Here is an 18,500-nt window from a genome sequence, read left to right as displayed (position 1 = left end):
AGGTGAAAAACTGGCTTCTAGAATTACTATTTTAAATTTGGGGTCTAGACACTGGCTACAGATTTGTTGGTCTTTCTTGTTTAAAGTGCTTTCCTGATTTTGTGCTTCTATGATGTACTTTCAGCATTATTGGGGTTACTTTTGCAACTGGTTGGAGTATGAGTAACAAATGATTGAATTTGCCTCTTCTCATCAGTTTAATCTTTTGATACAAGTAGTGATTTAAATTGTGTCAGAGTGGAGGTCTTGAGTCAAACTCTCACTTTATATTTCATCCTTTTTTTAATTAAATATTTCATCTGTTGGGCCCACTTACTAAGTTGGAATCTGAATCACACGTGAGGAGGAGTGTTAAAATATAAATTAAATGATTAAAATTAACCTCTTCCCATCAACTTAAACTAATAGGATAAATGGTGATCTAACAAAAGTAGTTTTCATAAAAGGAAGACCAGCTAATAGTGAAATCATGGAAATAAATGCAAAATGGTTATTGAAGCAAGGAAAGATCTTTGTTAGACTACTCTGAATACGCACTGAGGTAGAAAGTGATCACAGCTTGTTCTCATATATTTACAATTTTAAAATGTTTTGGCTATGTGCAAGCTAACTCATAAATTACTTAATTACCATATTTGACTATCTGAAATACTCAGGTCATCTCAACGCAAGTATATTGTCAGATAGAGCTCTTCATATTTATTTTCTATGTTTTGGAAAATTCTCTAGGTTTTTTGTTTTAATATGTTGCTAGCAATGCATGGCTAAGTAGCCCATCCTTTTTCTGATGAGGTCTCATCTTGCAAGCAGCTTGCGATCAGACACTTAATGGCATGCTAGTAAAATTATGTTTTCTGTCCTTTGAGTTGGTGAAATTAAAATCTAGTTTCATTTTGCTACTTTCTTGTACTTGGGATTGCATAATTAATAGTGCTCAAATTTTCGTTCACTATTCGGATTGGATAATAAATTTTACTGAAGTAGTTGTTCACACATTGAACTCTTGTTCATTTTTGCCATTTTCTTGTCATTGGGATTGCATGATACATAGTGCTCAAATTCTCCTTCACATTTTGGGAATTAGATAATAAATTGATTTATAGCTTTCATTCACATATTGAACCCATTAGCGACCTTTCTGCTGTAAATGGTACAAAGTGGGGAAACTTATCTTCATTTGGAGGAGAATTTGATACTTAACGTCTTTTGGATGTTTTTGCTGTCCAAGGATTGATGAAGAAGTTATGCTAGTAGATTCCAATACTCTTTTTTTTTTCCTTTATATATATTTATCATGTTCTAAGGGTAATATTCTTTCTTGCTCTAGAATCTATATTTCAGAGCTTATGTTCCACTTTAATTTTCACTGGTGTTGGGTTTTACTCAGGATCATTATAATTCTGGATTGCATATATTAAATTTAATTTTCTTATAACAGGGTGATGTTTATCCTGTGGAGCCATTCGATGACTTGATGATGAAACAAGTTCTTGATGCTCACTGGGGCATTGTCTATGGTGATGATGTAAGATATCTGTTTGTATATCTTTTAGTACATATCACTGATACAAAAAAATTACTTATCGTAATCTTTTTTGATAGAAAATTATGGACATAACTAAAAGTAGAATTTAAGATTTTATTTGGGATGTCCTATTTGATTTTCAGTAATGTATACAAAGTTTGCTTTTCATAATCAATCAATCTTTAGATTCTCACTAGATAATATTGCTACGCTTTTCTTTCAATTTCATGAAAATGTGGGTGATGATGGTCTGAAAATCAAATAAAAGAATTTGTTCACCTTGTCAATCAATGAATTGGTTTCTTAACTACGGTTGAAATTAGTGATTTTTTTACAATAGGTATCAAAAAATGTTTTGGTTGCTGTATTATAGTTTTGTTTCGCCTGTTGTTTATGGTACCACTTATGGCAATGTGCTGAATGTACAGTCTAGTGAGCTTCAGTCGCACACATTGTCTATGCTTGTGAATGACTGCCCTGGAGTTCTGAATATGGTTACTGGAGTTATTTCTCGAAGAGGTTATAACATTCAGGTCAGTTCAGCTTGGTGCTCATCTTTTTAGCTTTTCTGGTTTTGATGATCTATGCCAATTCAATGGTTTTCTTCCGCTTTATATTCTAGAGTTTAGCTGTGGGGCCAGCTGAAAAAGATGGGCTTTCCCGCATCACAACTGTTGTTCCTGGGACTGATGAGTCAATTGGCAAGTTGGTTCAACAACTTCACAAGTTAATAGATCTTCATGAGGTAAGGGAACTGTTAGATGCTGGGAGCGTACTGATACTTTTCCAATTTAATTTTAAGCAAGATCCTTAAAAGAAGCTTTAAAGGGAAAAAAATCATCTGCACATGGGGCATTTCTAACTGTTAACTTAGTGTGCAGCTTGGAGTAATTTGCTACTAAGTTGTATGATAAAATCAGATACTCGGTTAGTGCTGTATGTTCAAAGGGAAATTAGTCTCTAAAAGCCAAAATACGTTGAATGGATAAGGATCTGGTCTTGGTTTGAGAAGATGGCCTTGGAAGCCTTAACATATTTCTATGGTGCAGGGGTGTTTGCTGAATGTTAGAGGACATGGTTGTAATTAGTATAGTTCATGAGTATACAATGGTCATTTGTATGTAGTATGTATAGGATGTTGAATGTAAATGAAAATACGAATTCATTCTCTCTCTCGGTCGACTACATGGTATCAGAGCAAAGTGTAGTCAGTTAGTGGTGGTTGTGCGACGGAGCTAGTGGTGCTTGTGGTTGTGCGACGGAGTTAGTGGTGGTTGTGCGACGGCGCAGTGGTATCACCGTCGTTGTCTGTGGTGGTTATCGCCGGCGACGTCGTTGTCGTTGGTGGCTGGTATCTGTTTCAAGTTTTCCGGTGACCTCAGGTGCCGTCTCCGGTACTGGACACCAGAATCAAGATCGCCGGCGTTTTCTGTGCACACCGGTGTGTCTCCCGTCGTCATCGGCTGCCGGAATCCCTGTTTATCGCCGGCGACGTCGACGTCTCGGAGTGGTTGGTGGCAGGTCTCTACTATCCTGTCCTCGACTACGTATGCCCCTAATCCGGAGTAAGGTCTTATTTCTATCCAGTATAACGTATGTTTGGTAACATGTATACGGTAAACTTATTCCTGTTTAGGATAAGTTATCCTCATTCGGGATAAGCTATTCCAGTTTAGGGTTAGTTTTTAAGCCGGTTCCGGAGATACCCGAAACGCACCCGATACAGGCCGAAACAACCCGGTATATAGCGGTTCAGACCCGATACAGGCCGGTTCAGACCCGAGGCCGGTTCAGACCCGATACAGGCCGGTTCAGACCCGAAACAGGCCGATTTTGAACCGATACTTGCTTGTTTCGGCCGGTACAGGCTTGTTTTGACCAATACAGATCCGAAATTTGGGTTTTTAATCCCAATTTTTCATCCATATTTCATATGTTGTGTATTCTTGACTCCAAGTTGAATTGTTGTGATACTTTTCTCCATGACAACTAAATTTGAGTCAATGTCTCTTGCACCAAACATTAGTATGCCTATGACTTCGGTGAAGTTAAATGGAAAAAACTATATGTTGTGGTCAAAATCTGTTGAAGTGTTTTTGAAAGGCAAGGGTCTTTGTCGTACTCACTTGATTGATCCAATGCCTAACTCAGCTAGTTCTACATTTGCTCAATGGGAGCAAGAAGATGCTCAAATACTGTCCCTAATGTTGACCAGTATTGAGCCTAATATTTGCACCAGCTTAATACATTTTGACACTGCTCAAGAGGTGTGGAAGCATCTCAAACAGATGTATTCAGGTGCTGGGAACATAACCCGTATTTATGAGTTGTGTCAGCAATTCTTTGGGTTGGAACAGGGTGCTTTGGGCCTAGAAGAATATTATTCTCAAGTGATAAGCATATGTGAAGAACTCAGAATGTATCAACCTATCACTTCTGATGTTTCAAGTATGCTAAAACAACGGGAAGATTTTAATGTTGTTCGGTTCCTTGTTGGATTAAAACCTGAGTATGAGTCAGTGCGTTCTCAAATTCTGGCAAGTCCACAACTTCCTCCATTTCCTGATGTGTTCTCTCGACTTCAGCGAGCCACATTATCTGGACAAGGATCTCAGTTTTCTTCAGATCAGAGTAATGAGAGATCCGCTTTAGCTGCCTCCTATGTTGCTCCCGGTGGGCGTGGAGGCCGGAGTGGTAGAGGTGCACGTGGGGGGCGTGATACCAGAGGTAATCGCACTCGAGGTCGTGAATCTCGTAAGTGCACTCATTGTGGTCGCACTAACCACTCGGTGGACTATTGTTGGGATCTCCATGGTAGACCATCTGGATCCGTTAATCAAGCTATTTGCCAAAATGCTACATCACCGTCAACGAGTTCCGACCCGACTCCAGAGATGATTAGCATATCGAAGGATGAGTATGATCAGTTTTTGGCTCGCACACGAGCGACTTCATCTTCCATAGCTACTCATGCCCATTCAGGTACAGCGTCTGCCTGTCTTGTCTCATCTACTCAAGATCCATGGATCATCGATTCAGGAGCTAATGAACATTTGACCGGTTTGTCTTATTCCTTATCTAAGTTAGATACTTTGACATCTCCAAAGAGTGTTACTCTTGCTAATGGTTCTCTTGCTAAAGTTACAGGCATTGGATCCACTAAGCTCACCGATTCTATATCCTTGTCATCTGTTCTATATGCTCCTAGTTTTCCCTTTAGTTTGTTGTCCATTAGTCAAATTACTCAAACTCTTCAATGTTCTGTGACATTTTATCCCTCTGTATGTATCTTTCAGGATCTCAAGACGGGGAAGAAGATTGGTACGGGGCATGAAGCTGGTGGTCTGTATTACCTTGATGTCAAACAGTCACCCACTCGAGCCCTCACATCCTCATCATCTGCTTTTGAATGGCATTGTCGCCTTGGACACCCATCTCTTACTCTTTTGAAACGTCAAGTTAGGAATCTTGAAAATGCATCTTCCTTTCCTTGTGAAGCATGTCAGCTTAGCAAACACCATCGTGTGTCTTTTGTACCTCGAGTTGATAATCGAGCATCTAGTTCTTTTGAATTGGTTCACTCTGATATATGGGGACCAATCAACATTGTATCAAACAAGTTTCAGTATTTTGTTACATTTGTTGATGACTATTCTCGTATGACATGGTTGTTTTTAATGAAGGCACGATCTGAACTTCTTTCCATATTCAAAGTCTTTCGGAAAGAAATTAAAACTCAATTTAGACAAAAAGTTCAAGTTTTGCGTTCTGACAATGCTAAAGAATACAAATCTAGTGCCTTTGATACTTACTTAAGTAATAAAGGAATTGTTCATCAAACTTCATGCGCTTATACACCCCAACAGAATGGGGTGGCTGAACGCAAAAATCGACATTTGTTAGATGTAACCAGAGCACTTTTATTGCACATGCATGTTCCTAAACGTTTTTGGAGTGATGGTGTTCTTACTGCGTGTCACCTTATTAATCGTATGCCTTCGTCAGTCCTCGATGGTTCCTCCCCATTCTCCATCTTGTTCCCTTTGTCTCCACCTTTTTCTCTCCCTCCCAAAATCTTTGGGTGTGTTTGCTATGTTCATAACCTTGGCCCAGGCTTTGATAAGCTTGATCCACGTGCTACCAAGTGTTTCTTTGTTGGTTATTCTCGGACTCAAAAAGGATACCGCTGCTATAGTCCTACTCTTAGACGTTACTTTACTAGTGCTGATGTCACCTTTTTTGAGTCCATACCCTATTTCTCGACAACATCTTCAGTTGTTGAGTGTGATCCTCTACCATTACCTACTCTTACCCTTTCTCCTGCACACTCACCCACTTTTACCCAATCCTCCTCTATTCCTTCCCTTGTTCCTTTACAGGTGTACTCGCGTCGTGTGCGGCCCCCGGCTCCCATGCCTCCACCAATCTTGTCTCTATCTTCAGATCCTGAGTTACCTACTGCTTCAGACTCTCCACCTATTGCTCTCCGAAAAGGTACTCGTTCTTGTGTTACTCAACATCCGATTGCCAAATATGTCTCTTGTCATGCCTTATCTCCATCTTTTTCATGCTTTACTTCTCAACTTTCAAAACTTTCTGTTCCTAAGACAGTTCATGATGCTTTATCTGATTCGGAATGGAGGACAGCTATGAAAAATGAAATGAATGCTCTTCACCATAATGGGACATGGGATCTTGTTCCTCTACCACCTGGTAAACACCTTGTTGGTTGTAGATGGGTATATACAATCAAATTTCATTCTGATGGGTCTGTTGAACGTCTGAAAGCCCGCTTGGTTGCTAAGGGTTACACTCAAACTTATGGCATTGATTATGATGAGACTTTTTCCCCAGTTGCCAAAATTTCTTCTATTCGGGTATTGATCTCTCTTGCTGCTAACTTGGATTGGCCCTTATTTCAGTTGGATGTTAAAAATGCATTCCTCCATGGCGACTTAAATGAGGAAGTGTATATGGAGCAACCACCTGGGTTTGTTGCTCAGGGGGAGTATCGAGGTACTGTGTGCAAATTAAAAAAGGCATTATATGGTTTGAAACAATCTCCTCGAGCATGGTTTGGGAGGTTCTCTGATGCTGTATTAGCATTTGGTCTTCATAGATGCCAAACAGACCACTCGGTCTTTCACCTACACAGTGATGCAGGTCATATTTTGTTGGTTGTATATGTTGATGACATTGTAATTACTGGGAGTGACTCAGCTGGAATTGCTAGGCTGAAACAATTTTTACATGATCAGTTTCAGACAAAAGACTTGGGCAAACTTAGGTACTTTCTTGGAATTGAAGTCGGTAGATCTAAAAAAGGTATTAACCTATCTCAAAGAAAATATGTACTTGATCTTCTGGAAGAAACTGGCATGTTAGGTGCACGACCTATTGACACTCCTATGGACCTAAATCGTAAACTCTTGAAAGATGAAGGTGAGTTGTTTGGAGATCTGGGTCGGTATCAAAGACTTGTTGGAAAATTGAATTATCTTACTATCACTAGACCTGATATCTCTTATGCAGTGAGTGTAGTGAGTCAATTTCTACAAGTGCCCAGGGTCTCACATTGGGATGCTGTAATCCATATTCTTCGTTATCTTAAGCGAGCTCCTGGCCTTGGACTATTGTATAGACCAAATGGACACCTTAGAATTGAAGCTTTTTCAGATGCTGATTGGGCTGGATCTCCTTCAGATAGAAGATCGACTACTGGATATTGTACCTTTGTAGGAGGTAACTTGGTTACATGGAAGAGTAAGAAGCAAACAGTAGTAGCTCGGTCTAGTGCAGAAGCCGAATACAGAGCAATGGCTCACACTACTAGTGAGCTAACATGGTTGCAACACTTTCTTCAAGAGATTGGGTTTCCAGCTCCTGTCCCTCTTCAGTTATTTTGTGATAACCAAGCTGCAGTGCATATTGCATCTAATCCTGTATTCCATGAGAGGACTAAACACATTGAGATTGATTGTCACTTCATTCGGGATAAGATACTAAGTGGTGACATTTCTACACCCTTTGTGAAGTCTGCTGATCAACTTGCAGATATGTTTACCAAACCATTGTGTTGTAGTCGGTTAAAGTTTATTTGTTCCAAGCTAGGTTTATATGATATATATGCCCCAGCTTGAGGGGGAGTGTTAGAGGACATGGTTGTAATTAGTATAGTTCATGAGTATACAATGGTCATTTGTATGTAGTATGTATAGGATGTTGAATGTAAATGAAAATACGAATTCATTCTCTCTCTCGGTCGACTACACTGAAAAACCAGTAAGGTTTCAGCAAAGATTGCTGATATTTCTATATGTATCATATGAATGTGGGGTTTAAACCACTGGAAGATGATTTAATGACCACTTAGCTTCGAAACTTCTCATAAAGAAAACACTAACAGTCGCCTTTCTTGGTCATATGCTTATGCATGGCTTATGCTACTGCAAAACATTTTATTTATATGAAATCATGGAACTTAGGTCCTAAGATGTTGATTATGCAAAATCCTAATGTCATAACATTAGCAACATGTGGACAGATTAAAAAACCGTTGTTTTCTACAATTTCCAGCTTTGTTTTAGAATACTAAAATGCACAAAAATGTTCAAGACGTTAAAACATGAATATATCATAAAATGAACCCATCTCTATTGTTGAAACATTTTTGGAAAAGTCAAATAACACTATGAACCCTTCTTTCTTTATCTTTTTACTATTTTGAAATCTTAAATGAACAGTATGCTAATCAATTAGCAGTAGAGGAGTGTAACAAGGCCCTTACCAAATAGTCCTTCTAAAAAAATAAAAATAAAATTCCTAGAGAAGAAAGTTGGCTAGGTATGAATCTTGATGAGTGGGGTATGAAAGTGAAAAATTAGTGGTTCAAATCCCAAATACACCTAGAGGGGGTGAATAGGTGTTTTCCAAATTTATTGGACTATTTTAATTAACAATCAATCAGATCAGAAGAAATAATCAGCACATCAATTTTGGTAATGAAGTGGAAACTCATTTGAAGAATGTTTTCAAAATCTAAAACCACTCGTGATGTAAGTCACCACAAAAAATCCACTGTAGAAATTTAGTTCGTTACAACCAGTTTAGAAACACTTTCAAGACCCTTGAAATAACTAGATCTGGCTTGTAACACTACAAGTATCCCATTCAATCTCTACATCTTGACAGCTCTAGACCACCGGCCTTTCTATAGTTTCACCATGAGTACCAATTCAATCTCTGCACCCAGGCAGCTCTAGAAATCCTTTTGGCAAACAAACATGTCTACACCAATGGACTCAACAACACTCGAACACGAATATGATGGAGGTCTATTTATTAGGATAGAATTGATTTTGAATGCTCAATGGATCTCTTTAGGATTTTCTTTTAAGAATAAAATGAATGCGGGCCATGCGGCAACTTTGGCCTTTCTCCCCACATAGGAAGTCGTGCATATTATTCTATATATATATATATTTAGGGTTTGTGCAGGCCACTTAAAAGAGTCCATAGTGAAAAAGTGATTCTCGGGTTTTTTCACTCTAGCCAACTCTTGCCCGTGTATTTGTTTGCTTGGGCAAGTGTTAGGTGATGAGTCGAGCGAACTCTATCCAATGTTGCTTGAGCAAAGAGTTGAGTGAGTGTCGAGCGATCTTTTTGTGTAATGGATGTTTGCTCGCTTGATGTTCACTCGAGTGAATTTCTATCCACCGTGTGACTTAACTCTAGAAAATTAAAACTCACATAGACAAGGTTTTGTCACACTTATATGCCAACACATGAATTTTACGCTAACAGAAAGATTTGATGTTCCACCAACTAATGGTAAAACCATTCAAGAAGGGTATAGAAATTGATTAAAGAAGTACCTAATTAGACTCTTTGGGGGTTTAGGTTCCATGGATGAGTCCTAATGGCTCTACCGTGGGATGGTTCCCCCGTCTTGAAAAAAAAAAAGGTACCTAAGTAGAAAGAGAAAAAAGTAGCACTATTGTGAATTTGTGGGCCGCTATACAATGATACAAGGTGTTAAGAAAGAATGACTTATACTCTAATACCGATTTTTCACAATCTTCAAAATTATGCTCATTTTGCTCTCTCCAAATACACTACATTAGCAAAGCCTGGATCATTTTCAACAACAATGTGCACCAATGCCTATCCTTGAAGATCATGTTCCATACTTTCTACCTTGCAATGGACCAGACAATGATCCACTATTTTCCCACTTTTTGCATATTTTACACTGAAATCTCAGGGAAAAGACTTGAGAAAACATGAAGAACTCTCACCTAAATCACCAAGAGAGGCCTCCAGCTAGGGCTTATTTTATTGAAGGAGAAGGGCTACGACTTATTTGAAAATCTTTGAGGTTTGGGGGCTGAAAGAGGACAACTGCAAGCTGGAATTGATGCTGAGTTGAAATAATGAGGTTCATTGTCCTTTTATAAGAAAAAAGTTAAGAGTTTTCTCAGGCTATGTCTTGGCAGACAAAAGAAGGGTTTTAACTCTTATGATGAGATTATCATTAGATAGATCTTTCAAACAAATTCTAATATTCATGGGAAAATCTGGCAGCCAATTAGGAGAGATAAAAATTCCAAAATTGGAGGGTTTTGTAGCTATAAATTAGGGTGGCAGTAGGTCTTATCCAGTAAAAAATTATTGTTTAGATAGGATTTTAAGTTTTCTTGGACTAATCATGAAAGAATTAGGTTTTCCTTGAAATAGCATTTTAAAAAAACTCCCAGCTTTCTCTGGGAAAACTTGGCAGCAATTTGAAAAGGAAAAAGGAGTCCAAACTCCAAAAGTCCTATGGGTTTTCCCTAAAAAAATAGGGCTAGCAGATTTGAGTGGTCCTGAAGAATCCTTATCCAACAATGATTCCTAGTTTTTCTTTAATTCTTTTTTAGTTTAACCTAATATGGATTGGCACTAACAACATTTCTTTAAAGTCCATAAAATAGACAGATGAAAATAAATAAAAAAACACAAAATCCCATTTTACCCTTTTGTAAAGTCATGAGTGTGACTATTCATCAACAAAATTTGAAAAATAAGAGATCTGAATAAATAATGTATAAAAACTTCATCATTAAAGAAAATTTCAGATTGGATAAACCATCCATCCCATCAGGGTCTAAGGCTCTGTTCTCGTTGGATTGTAATGTTATATAGAGTTTGACAGCTTCTGTAATGCTTTGATTTGAGGAAGTACTTCTATACTCAATATAAAGACGTGCAATATATGTGTATGCATATTCCTCACCAAAAAATAGGATTTCCATTGAACCAATTCCTAAATTTGCATATCGCCAAAAGAAATTGAGCTTTAATGGAATATGAATGCTGTCTTTGGTCCCATGACTGGGTTTCCCCATTCTTGAACACTTAATATGTTTGAGCAAATGGCTGACTAAAAGATAGGTGATCCTTTCTTCAGGTTCGGGATATCACTCACTTGCCATTTGCAGAGAGAGAACTTATGCTGATAAAGATTTCTGTGAATAACACTGCTAGGAGGGATGTCCTTGATATCGCCAGCATTTTCCGGGCCAAAGCTGTTGATGTGTCTGATCACACCATTACACTTGAGGTAGGTATTTTTTCCATCAGCCAAATATCATGTTTTTACATCTTGGCTACTTACTTTTGGGAACTTTATTGCTCTAAAGTCATCTCTTTCCTTAAAGTGAAGGAAGGATTTCTGAGTTAATCTTCTATTAATTATAACACTGTCTTGGGGTCTGAGCAAGGATCCTTCCTATTTGCTAATAAAAAAGAAACTTTTAGTAGTAGAGGCAAGGTTGATGGGGTTGATCAGAAGAAAATTTTCAACTGGTTCTCCATAATGCCAATACCATTCAAAAGGTAAGAGGATGTAGGGATATGCTGCAACCAGAAGAAAGATAACATGTGTATTGGTTGATCATGTAAGAATTTTCATTTGCGTGGGTGGTTCTTCAAAAAGATCCAATTCAATCTCATTTCTGCTCTTTTACCCTCTCAAGGCCAATTATTCTATGACAATCCTAGCCGTGTGCCAATGCTTTTATGGTAGCTTGCAAGTTTAATTTTGAACTCCATCTAAAGCTCATTTACACATCATAGGATGACTTTGATGGTCTTTGAGAAACACACCTTCAAATGTTGGAGCTTTTCAGAGTCAATCAGCATGACAAACACCTTTAGCCACACTCATGAACTTTTGAAATTCAACATTGGCTCAACTTCATCCATGATCCTTGCATTCATTCTAGTTTCTTTAAGATGAATGTTTTGTTAACTTTTGAACTTCAGCATCAGTTCGACTTCATCCATGATCTACACTGCTTTGCACTCATTCCAGTTTCTTTAAGATGAGATTTTTGGAAGTAGTTTCTTTAATATGAAATTAGGGACTTAACATTATCATTTAAATTTTTGGATGCTTTATAACCTCAATTTGGTGATGAACACAATCACAATTATAGCTGAAGATGATAGCATTGGGGTATTTTAGGATTCTTATACAAATGTTAAGTTTCAAAAGCCTTAATGCCGCCACCTTCATAGCCCTCATTCCTAAAAAGAAGTCAGAGCTGTGGATGTTAAAGTCTGTCACCCCATTAATCTGACGAATAGGGTGTATAAGATAATTTCTGAAGTCCCTGCTAATTGATTGAGTAGGGTTCTTGAGAAGATAATTTCAAAGTCTCAAAATGCACTCGTCAAAGGTGGAACAAATTCTAGATTCTGTGCGTATTTATAATGAATGTTTGGATAGTACGCGCATCTTAGGTGAGCCTGAGGTTCTTTGCAAATTAGATATTGGGAAGACCTATGAGTTTCTTTATCATTTGTTGGGAGATGCAGTTTTGGGGAGAAATGACTATCTTGGATAGCATATTATATATCGTCAGTTTGCTTTTCTATATTGGTGAATTGCACTCTCGCTGGCTTCTATAGTAGCTCTTGTGGTTGAGACAAGGGCGATCCATTATCTCAGTTGCATTTCATTATTGTCACAGAGACTCCCAACAAAATCTTATCATCAGTGGATGGAGGTTTCCTCTTTGGCTTCTATTTGGGGTTAGTAATCTTGGTGTGCTAAACATATATAATCTTTTGTTTGCAGATGATACTCTTTGAGGGCCCTTTCTTATATTTTTGAAGCTATTTCTAGGTTGAAACTGAATTTTGCCTAGTAACTGATTGCTGTGTATAATGTGGATAGTCTGCATGGCATATTGGGGTGCAATGCAAGGTATCCTCTTTGCTTATGAAGTATCTTGGTCATCCTTTTGGGGTCCCTTTCGAGGCCAAGTCTATATGGGATAGTGTGATTAAGAAGACTGAGCGTAGATTGGCTAGTTGGAATAGAATGTATTTTTGTTTAAAGGTTGCCAACCATATTTGCTTATGATCACCTTGATCAAGAGTACGCTCTCTTATTTGCCTAAATATTTTTCTTGTCCTTGTTGCCCCTTCCCACCAGTGTTGCCAACCAAATAGAGAAGTTACAATGAAACTTTCTATAGAGTGGGCTAGGTGAAGAGATCAAATTTTACCCGATAAACTGGTCCAAAGTGTGCACTTCGATTTCTGAAGGAGGTTTGGGAGTTCAAAACTTGTTTTCTGCTCAATTGGAAATCCTAGGAAGGTGGCTTTGGTCTTTCCAACATAAGAGGTTGGCTTTGTGTAAAAACTATAGCAGATTATAAGTTTGGTTTTGCTTGGGGTGAGTGGCGTTTTTTTGATACAGGGGTCGCATGTTGTGAGTTGTGGAAAATCGGCTTGTTTAGTGGCATCTGAGAGGATGGGGCTTTTTTTCCCAGTCATACTACACTTGAGGTGGGTAATGTCTCCGGGATTAGATTCTGGTGTGACTTATGTGTGGAGATAGGGCCTAAGGAAGCTTTCCCACAAATATAGTCTTGAGCTTGTGCAGGATGCATCAATAACTAATCTATTGGAATTCTCCAGCGGCTCTTCTAAGTCGAATGTTAGCTTTTTTAGATCAGTTCAAGATTGAGAGTTTGGTGCCTTCAAAGAGTTTTTCAATCTCATATACTCTTCTAGATTATCGTGTGTGCAGGAGGTGTCAGTAGCTGATCTATTGGAATTCTTCTGTGATTCCACTAAGTGGGAATGTTTTTTTTTGTCAGAGTGGCTCAAGACTTGGAGGTTGATGCCTTCATAGAGTTTTTCAATCTCATGTACTCTACTAGATTATGTATTGGAGGAGCAGATAAGACTCTTTCAGCCCCTTCCAGGAAACGGAAAGTTTACTGTTCGATCTTGCTACAAGGTTCTAATATCTCAAGATAGTAATTCTTGAAGGGGAATCTGTAGACTGCTTTTTACTCCAGTGTGAGATTTCCAGAGTGTTGAGGAATGACTTTTTTGCCAGAGTTGGGTTGGTTTGTGTAAAGCCCAGAAGGATAGTAATATGGCAGCCTACAAATTGTAGTAGTCCTATCTACCTAGTATGGTGTATCTGGAGGAAGATAAATGATAAAAGTTTTGAGGATCACGAGTGGACAATTGAAAAGTTTCACTACTTTGTTCCTTTGAGCAGCTTTCTACACAGTTTAATGGGTTGAGATTTTGTGATTTTCTTGTATCTTTTCCTCTTTCTAGTTAGTGTTCCACTTGTATATATCATGTGTACTTAGGCTATGCCTTTTTCTTAAATAAAATCTTCAGTTACCTTAAAAAAAAAAAAACTATTGCAGTTAACCTGATTTCCAGGAAGTCCACATTCCTTAACATTCCACCGATAGCTTGTCCCAGGTTTGCTGTCTTCACTATTTCTAAGCTGTTTGTATGTTCTCCAGCTTACAGGTGATTTAGACAAGATGGTTGCATTACAGAGGTTGTTGGAGCCATACGGAATTTGTGAGGTAGTTTCATAAGTTTACATATTGGTTTCCTGCATTTTAATTGGAGACAGGAACTTTGAGTTGCCATCTGAACTCGGCTCAAATAATATTTCCAAATATGTCTGCTCGTATTTATTCTCGATTTTTTGTGGGGAAGATTTTCAATTGGGTGCTTAAAAGCATCAGTAAGGCAGACCTCCTTTTGAAGCTATGTGACGTGATCAGCGTTTATTAACCGAGGATTTTCAAAATTAGTCTCCATGGTTTGCACCAAAATTAAATTACTGCTTGAGTTTTTTCATTGAACTTTTTACTCCTTGTGGTTTTAATAACGATTAAATTTGTTGCTTTGTCAGAAATCTATTAGTAAACTACTAGAAGTGCCACGTTAGCACCAATTATCGTTCACCATGTCACTTAAAATAAAAAACGAAAATACATTTAAAAAATATAAAAAACACTCCCCATGCGGGGGAGGAGTGGGGGAGTCCCCCGCCCTCCACCCCAGCCTGGGGGATGGGCCTTTGGGTTGGTTGCCCGAAGGTGGCTCACCTTTGCGGTGGCCCCGATCGGGGCATCGCTAGATGTTTGGGCTGCCCAGAGGTGGACCAAAGGGGTGGTTTTTGGAAAAAAAAAAAGGGATTTTTTTGCTTTTTTTTTTAAGTATTTTAGTTTTACATTTTTATGTGGTGATTGGTGCTGAATTGGCACCTGTAACAATTTAAAATGTATGACCTACAAAAAAAAAAAAAAATAAAGCCGCATGAGGTAAAAAGTTTAAGGAAAACAAATTCCAGGAGTAATATAATTTTGGAGCAAATCACAAGGACTGATTTGTATTAAACCCTACTGAGAAAGAGAGAAGATATAAAAGATTACTGAAAAAAATTTATATATAACCTATCATTTCCAAGAGTTAGACCTGAAACCTAAGTGGTATGATTGATTGAAATTTGGTTATCCATGTTTCAGCACACTAATGAACTAAATTTACTTGATGCTGCTAAGAGTAGGACAGGTTAAGCTCTGTGCAACGAGTCTTGTCCAAATTGTTTCATGTGTATTAAACTTGTTCAAAATATATGGCATAGAGAGTTTCAAGTGGGTCTATTTTTCCTAAAGTAGATGGTCTTCATGATGTCCAGATGCCAATCCTTGTGGTGAAAGTTGGCAGTTGCCATCTAGGTAAAATTGTCTTCTGAAAATCTAGAGCTTAAACCCATCAATAGCATTCCAGTTGTTAGTAATGCAACCTGCAGATCAGTTGGTCAAAAGTTGCTTGCAATGTTTGTAACTGCTGGTTGTAACTTCAGTTCAATCTACAAATTTGTTTTGCTGTATTGTTTATTGTATTGGCATGAGAATTCTCTTGAGAAAGAGAAATTAGGAGTGGAGACAAAGAAGAGAGAGAGACAGAGAGAGAGCTGGGTATGCCGGAAAGAGTAGTTACAGACTGCTGGTATCATCATTTTCAATTTATGTCTAAATTGCTTAAGAGATGATTTTCTTACACCAAATTAGAGTGTTTTCGAAATTTCTGAGGAAACAATAGGTGTTGGAAATTGTTCTTGGTTAACTAATAGTACAAAATTGACTACAGCTATTTCCTCTTTCTTGAAGGTGGCACGCACAGGGAGGGTGGCATTGGTGCGGGAGTCGGGAGTGGATTCCGCATATCTCCGTGGTTTCCCTCTTCCATTGTAATACTTGAGTTAACCTGTAGCTTCATACTGTGGTGGAGCATCTAAAGTAAGTTTTTCTCTCGTTACCTTCGATGTTTTTTTCCCTCTTCCATTATCAGATTGTGAGGGAAAAGAAATTGACTCTCGCTTCTTCCAAACTTGTGTTAGGTATCTTGGAAGGTAGATAGATGCAGCATTTAGAAGTTCAGAGAATATGGTACCTGTTATAACTTATATTTGTCCTCTTTGCACTTAAGATCTAGGTTTCTCTTTTCTTTTTTTCCCCCCTAACCTTGGTTTTTAACCAAATCAACCACGTATCTGTTGTATCAATGACATCAGTAGATGTAGCATCACCTCAAATCCTCTGAGAACTTCTCATATTAAGGTATATCTTCAATTTATTCAAGTACTTAAACGTCGTTTGGATTGAGAAACACTCTCAACCTATCTCGTCTCGTCTCATCTTATCTCATTTCATCATTACAACTTTTTTAAATTCTCACACAAAATATAATAAACAATTCAACTTTTTCAAATCTCAAAACAATAATAATATTAAAAAATAATATTCTAAAAATATTTTATTCTACTTTCAACTTTCATCTAAAACCATCTTATCTCATATCATCTCATCTCACTATCCAAACATCTTATGATCTGCCTTGATAAAAAGAAAGGAAGGAAAAACATTATATTTTAAGTAGCCAGGAGAATGAACTTGAGTTTAGGCTAGGCAAACCTTTTGACCTGAACTAATCCTGGTACATATTTAATTTATTCTGCCAATTCTTCAGTTGTAAGAAGATGCGGTCCAAAATAAGAAATGTGTATTGATCTATTTTCTCTTGCTAATATCAGATGTGGAGCTGAGGTTTATGGCATTTTGCCTCTTATGCTTGTGGCATGAGATCAATAAATTGGTTCTAAAATAGCTGTATTATAATCAACAGATACAGTGGTTTTTGACATCCTGCCTCTTATTGGGGAGGAAAGCTGGAGAGTGGATCCACGAGCATGGTGCAGTTCACTCGACATAATATCAATACGATGTTTACTAGCTGCGAAAACGTTTATCTTTCCAGAATTATTGCTTGCGTACAACAACTTATTGCACATGCTTAAAGCCAACTGAAAAGTTCGTACAAATCAAGACTACATCACTATAGCAGAGATGATCCCAAGAGATCTGTTACACATATCACTTTCTAATTGGATACACATTAAGTTTTGCAAAAAAATATGAATGGAATGCCTGGGGAAGACTGAAGCTAAGAAATTGTTAAAACAATCAAAATGAAATGGAAAATGATGAGCACAACTGCGCCTTGTCCCCGTTACGGCCTCAGCGCCTACACGGCATTAATGCTAAACGACGCCATATGTATTAATTTGAATTCGGTTCGATTCTCTTGAATTTGGTTCGATTCTCTTCTTCCTCCTGCATTCCATCCCTCTCTTCCCTTCTCCTGCACACTCCATCCCTCCCTTCTTCCCCCTCTAATCCCTTCTCCCGCACACGCATGAACCCTAATCTACTCTACCCTACCCCCGCATCCCATCCCTCTCTTCTTTCCCCACGCATGAACCCTAACCCCTTCCCCCGCATCCCTCTATTTCGAACGAACCCTAACCCTAATCTACCTGTCCTCTTCACCCTTGAAGCCGCGAACCCGCGAACCGTTCTCTCTTCTCCACGACCCCGCAAAGCTCCATCCCCGTCGTCCTCCCTCTCCCCCGAACCTCCATCCCCGTCGTCCTCCCTCTCCCCAGAACCTCCATCCCCGTCGTCTTCACCCCTAAGGCCGCGACGGGACATGATCCTCCCTCTGCTCGATTAACCCTCTAGGTTTTCTTTGGATTGTTGCTTTTACTTTTATGAATCAAATTTGTGCTTGTGATTTTAAGTATTCATTACTTGATTTGGAGATTTTGTTTGATTTTGATTCGGTTTATTTATATATTTTGCAATTTGAAGTTTTTGCTTTTTTATTTATCTTTGTACCTTACATTTGAATTAAATGGGGCAGTTAACTATGTTTCAAGAAGTTTCTAGTTTGGATTCAAGCTGATGGTCAACTTGAAAAAATCCGTATTGTGGGATCAAAACAAAATAGAAATCCCAACAATGTTTGGTTTTCATTTATCGATGTCAATAAAAAAAGGGTAAATGAAAAAACAAACATTTTCGTTATCGAGCAAGTCAAAGTTGCCAATTTTCAAAGAAACTAACAGACATGCTTGCGGTTTATTAAAAATATGGTGTTTGAAAATTATGGCTTTGGATAGTTGAAAACTAAAAACTAAAGAAAAAGAGTTGTACAAACACCAATGCCATTAGAATGAGTGCAAGAGATAACTACGAGAAAAAGGTAAAACTTAGAAAGATGCATTTGTCATTATCTGTTGTTGTAAAATGTATTG

General features: G+C 38.1%; 1 protein-coding gene across 3 annotated transcripts in view; it reads left to right on the top strand.

Moving 5' to 3' along the window:
• The window catches only part of LOC108991601 (acetolactate synthase small subunit 1, chloroplastic-like), a 28,075-nt gene extending 11,120 nt beyond the window's left edge, over positions 1 to 16,955 (top strand). The window contains exons 7-14 of one of the 3 annotated variants that reach the window (XR_004802261.1): positions 1,439 to 1,525; positions 1,954 to 2,058; positions 2,148 to 2,270; positions 10,974 to 11,126; positions 14,350 to 14,415; positions 16,015 to 16,143; positions 16,245 to 16,464; positions 16,938 to 16,955. Coding sequence is in view for 2 of the 3 variants with exons in the window: in XM_018965924.2 (XP_018821469.1) it covers positions 1,439 to 1,525; positions 1,954 to 2,058; positions 2,148 to 2,270; positions 10,974 to 11,126; positions 14,350 to 14,415; positions 16,015 to 16,098 (618 nt within the window). In the remaining variant the exon portion in view is untranslated. Of the gene's footprint in view, positions 1 to 1,438; positions 1,526 to 1,953; positions 2,059 to 2,147; positions 2,271 to 10,973; positions 11,127 to 14,349; positions 14,416 to 16,014; positions 16,144 to 16,244; positions 16,530 to 16,937 lie in introns of those variants that run through there. The other 2 variants (XM_018965924.2, XM_018965926.2) reach the window with 2 other exon arrangements.
• The last annotated feature ends 1,545 nt before the right edge of the window (positions 16,956 to 18,500 follow it).

The sequence above is a fragment of the Juglans regia genome, chromosome 8, assembly GCF_001411555.2.
Source record: "Juglans regia cultivar Chandler chromosome 8, Walnut 2.0, whole genome shotgun sequence".
Taxonomy (NCBI): Eukaryota; Viridiplantae; Streptophyta; class Magnoliopsida; order Fagales; family Juglandaceae; genus Juglans; species Juglans regia.
This window is presented reverse-complemented; position numbering and strand designations above follow the sequence as displayed.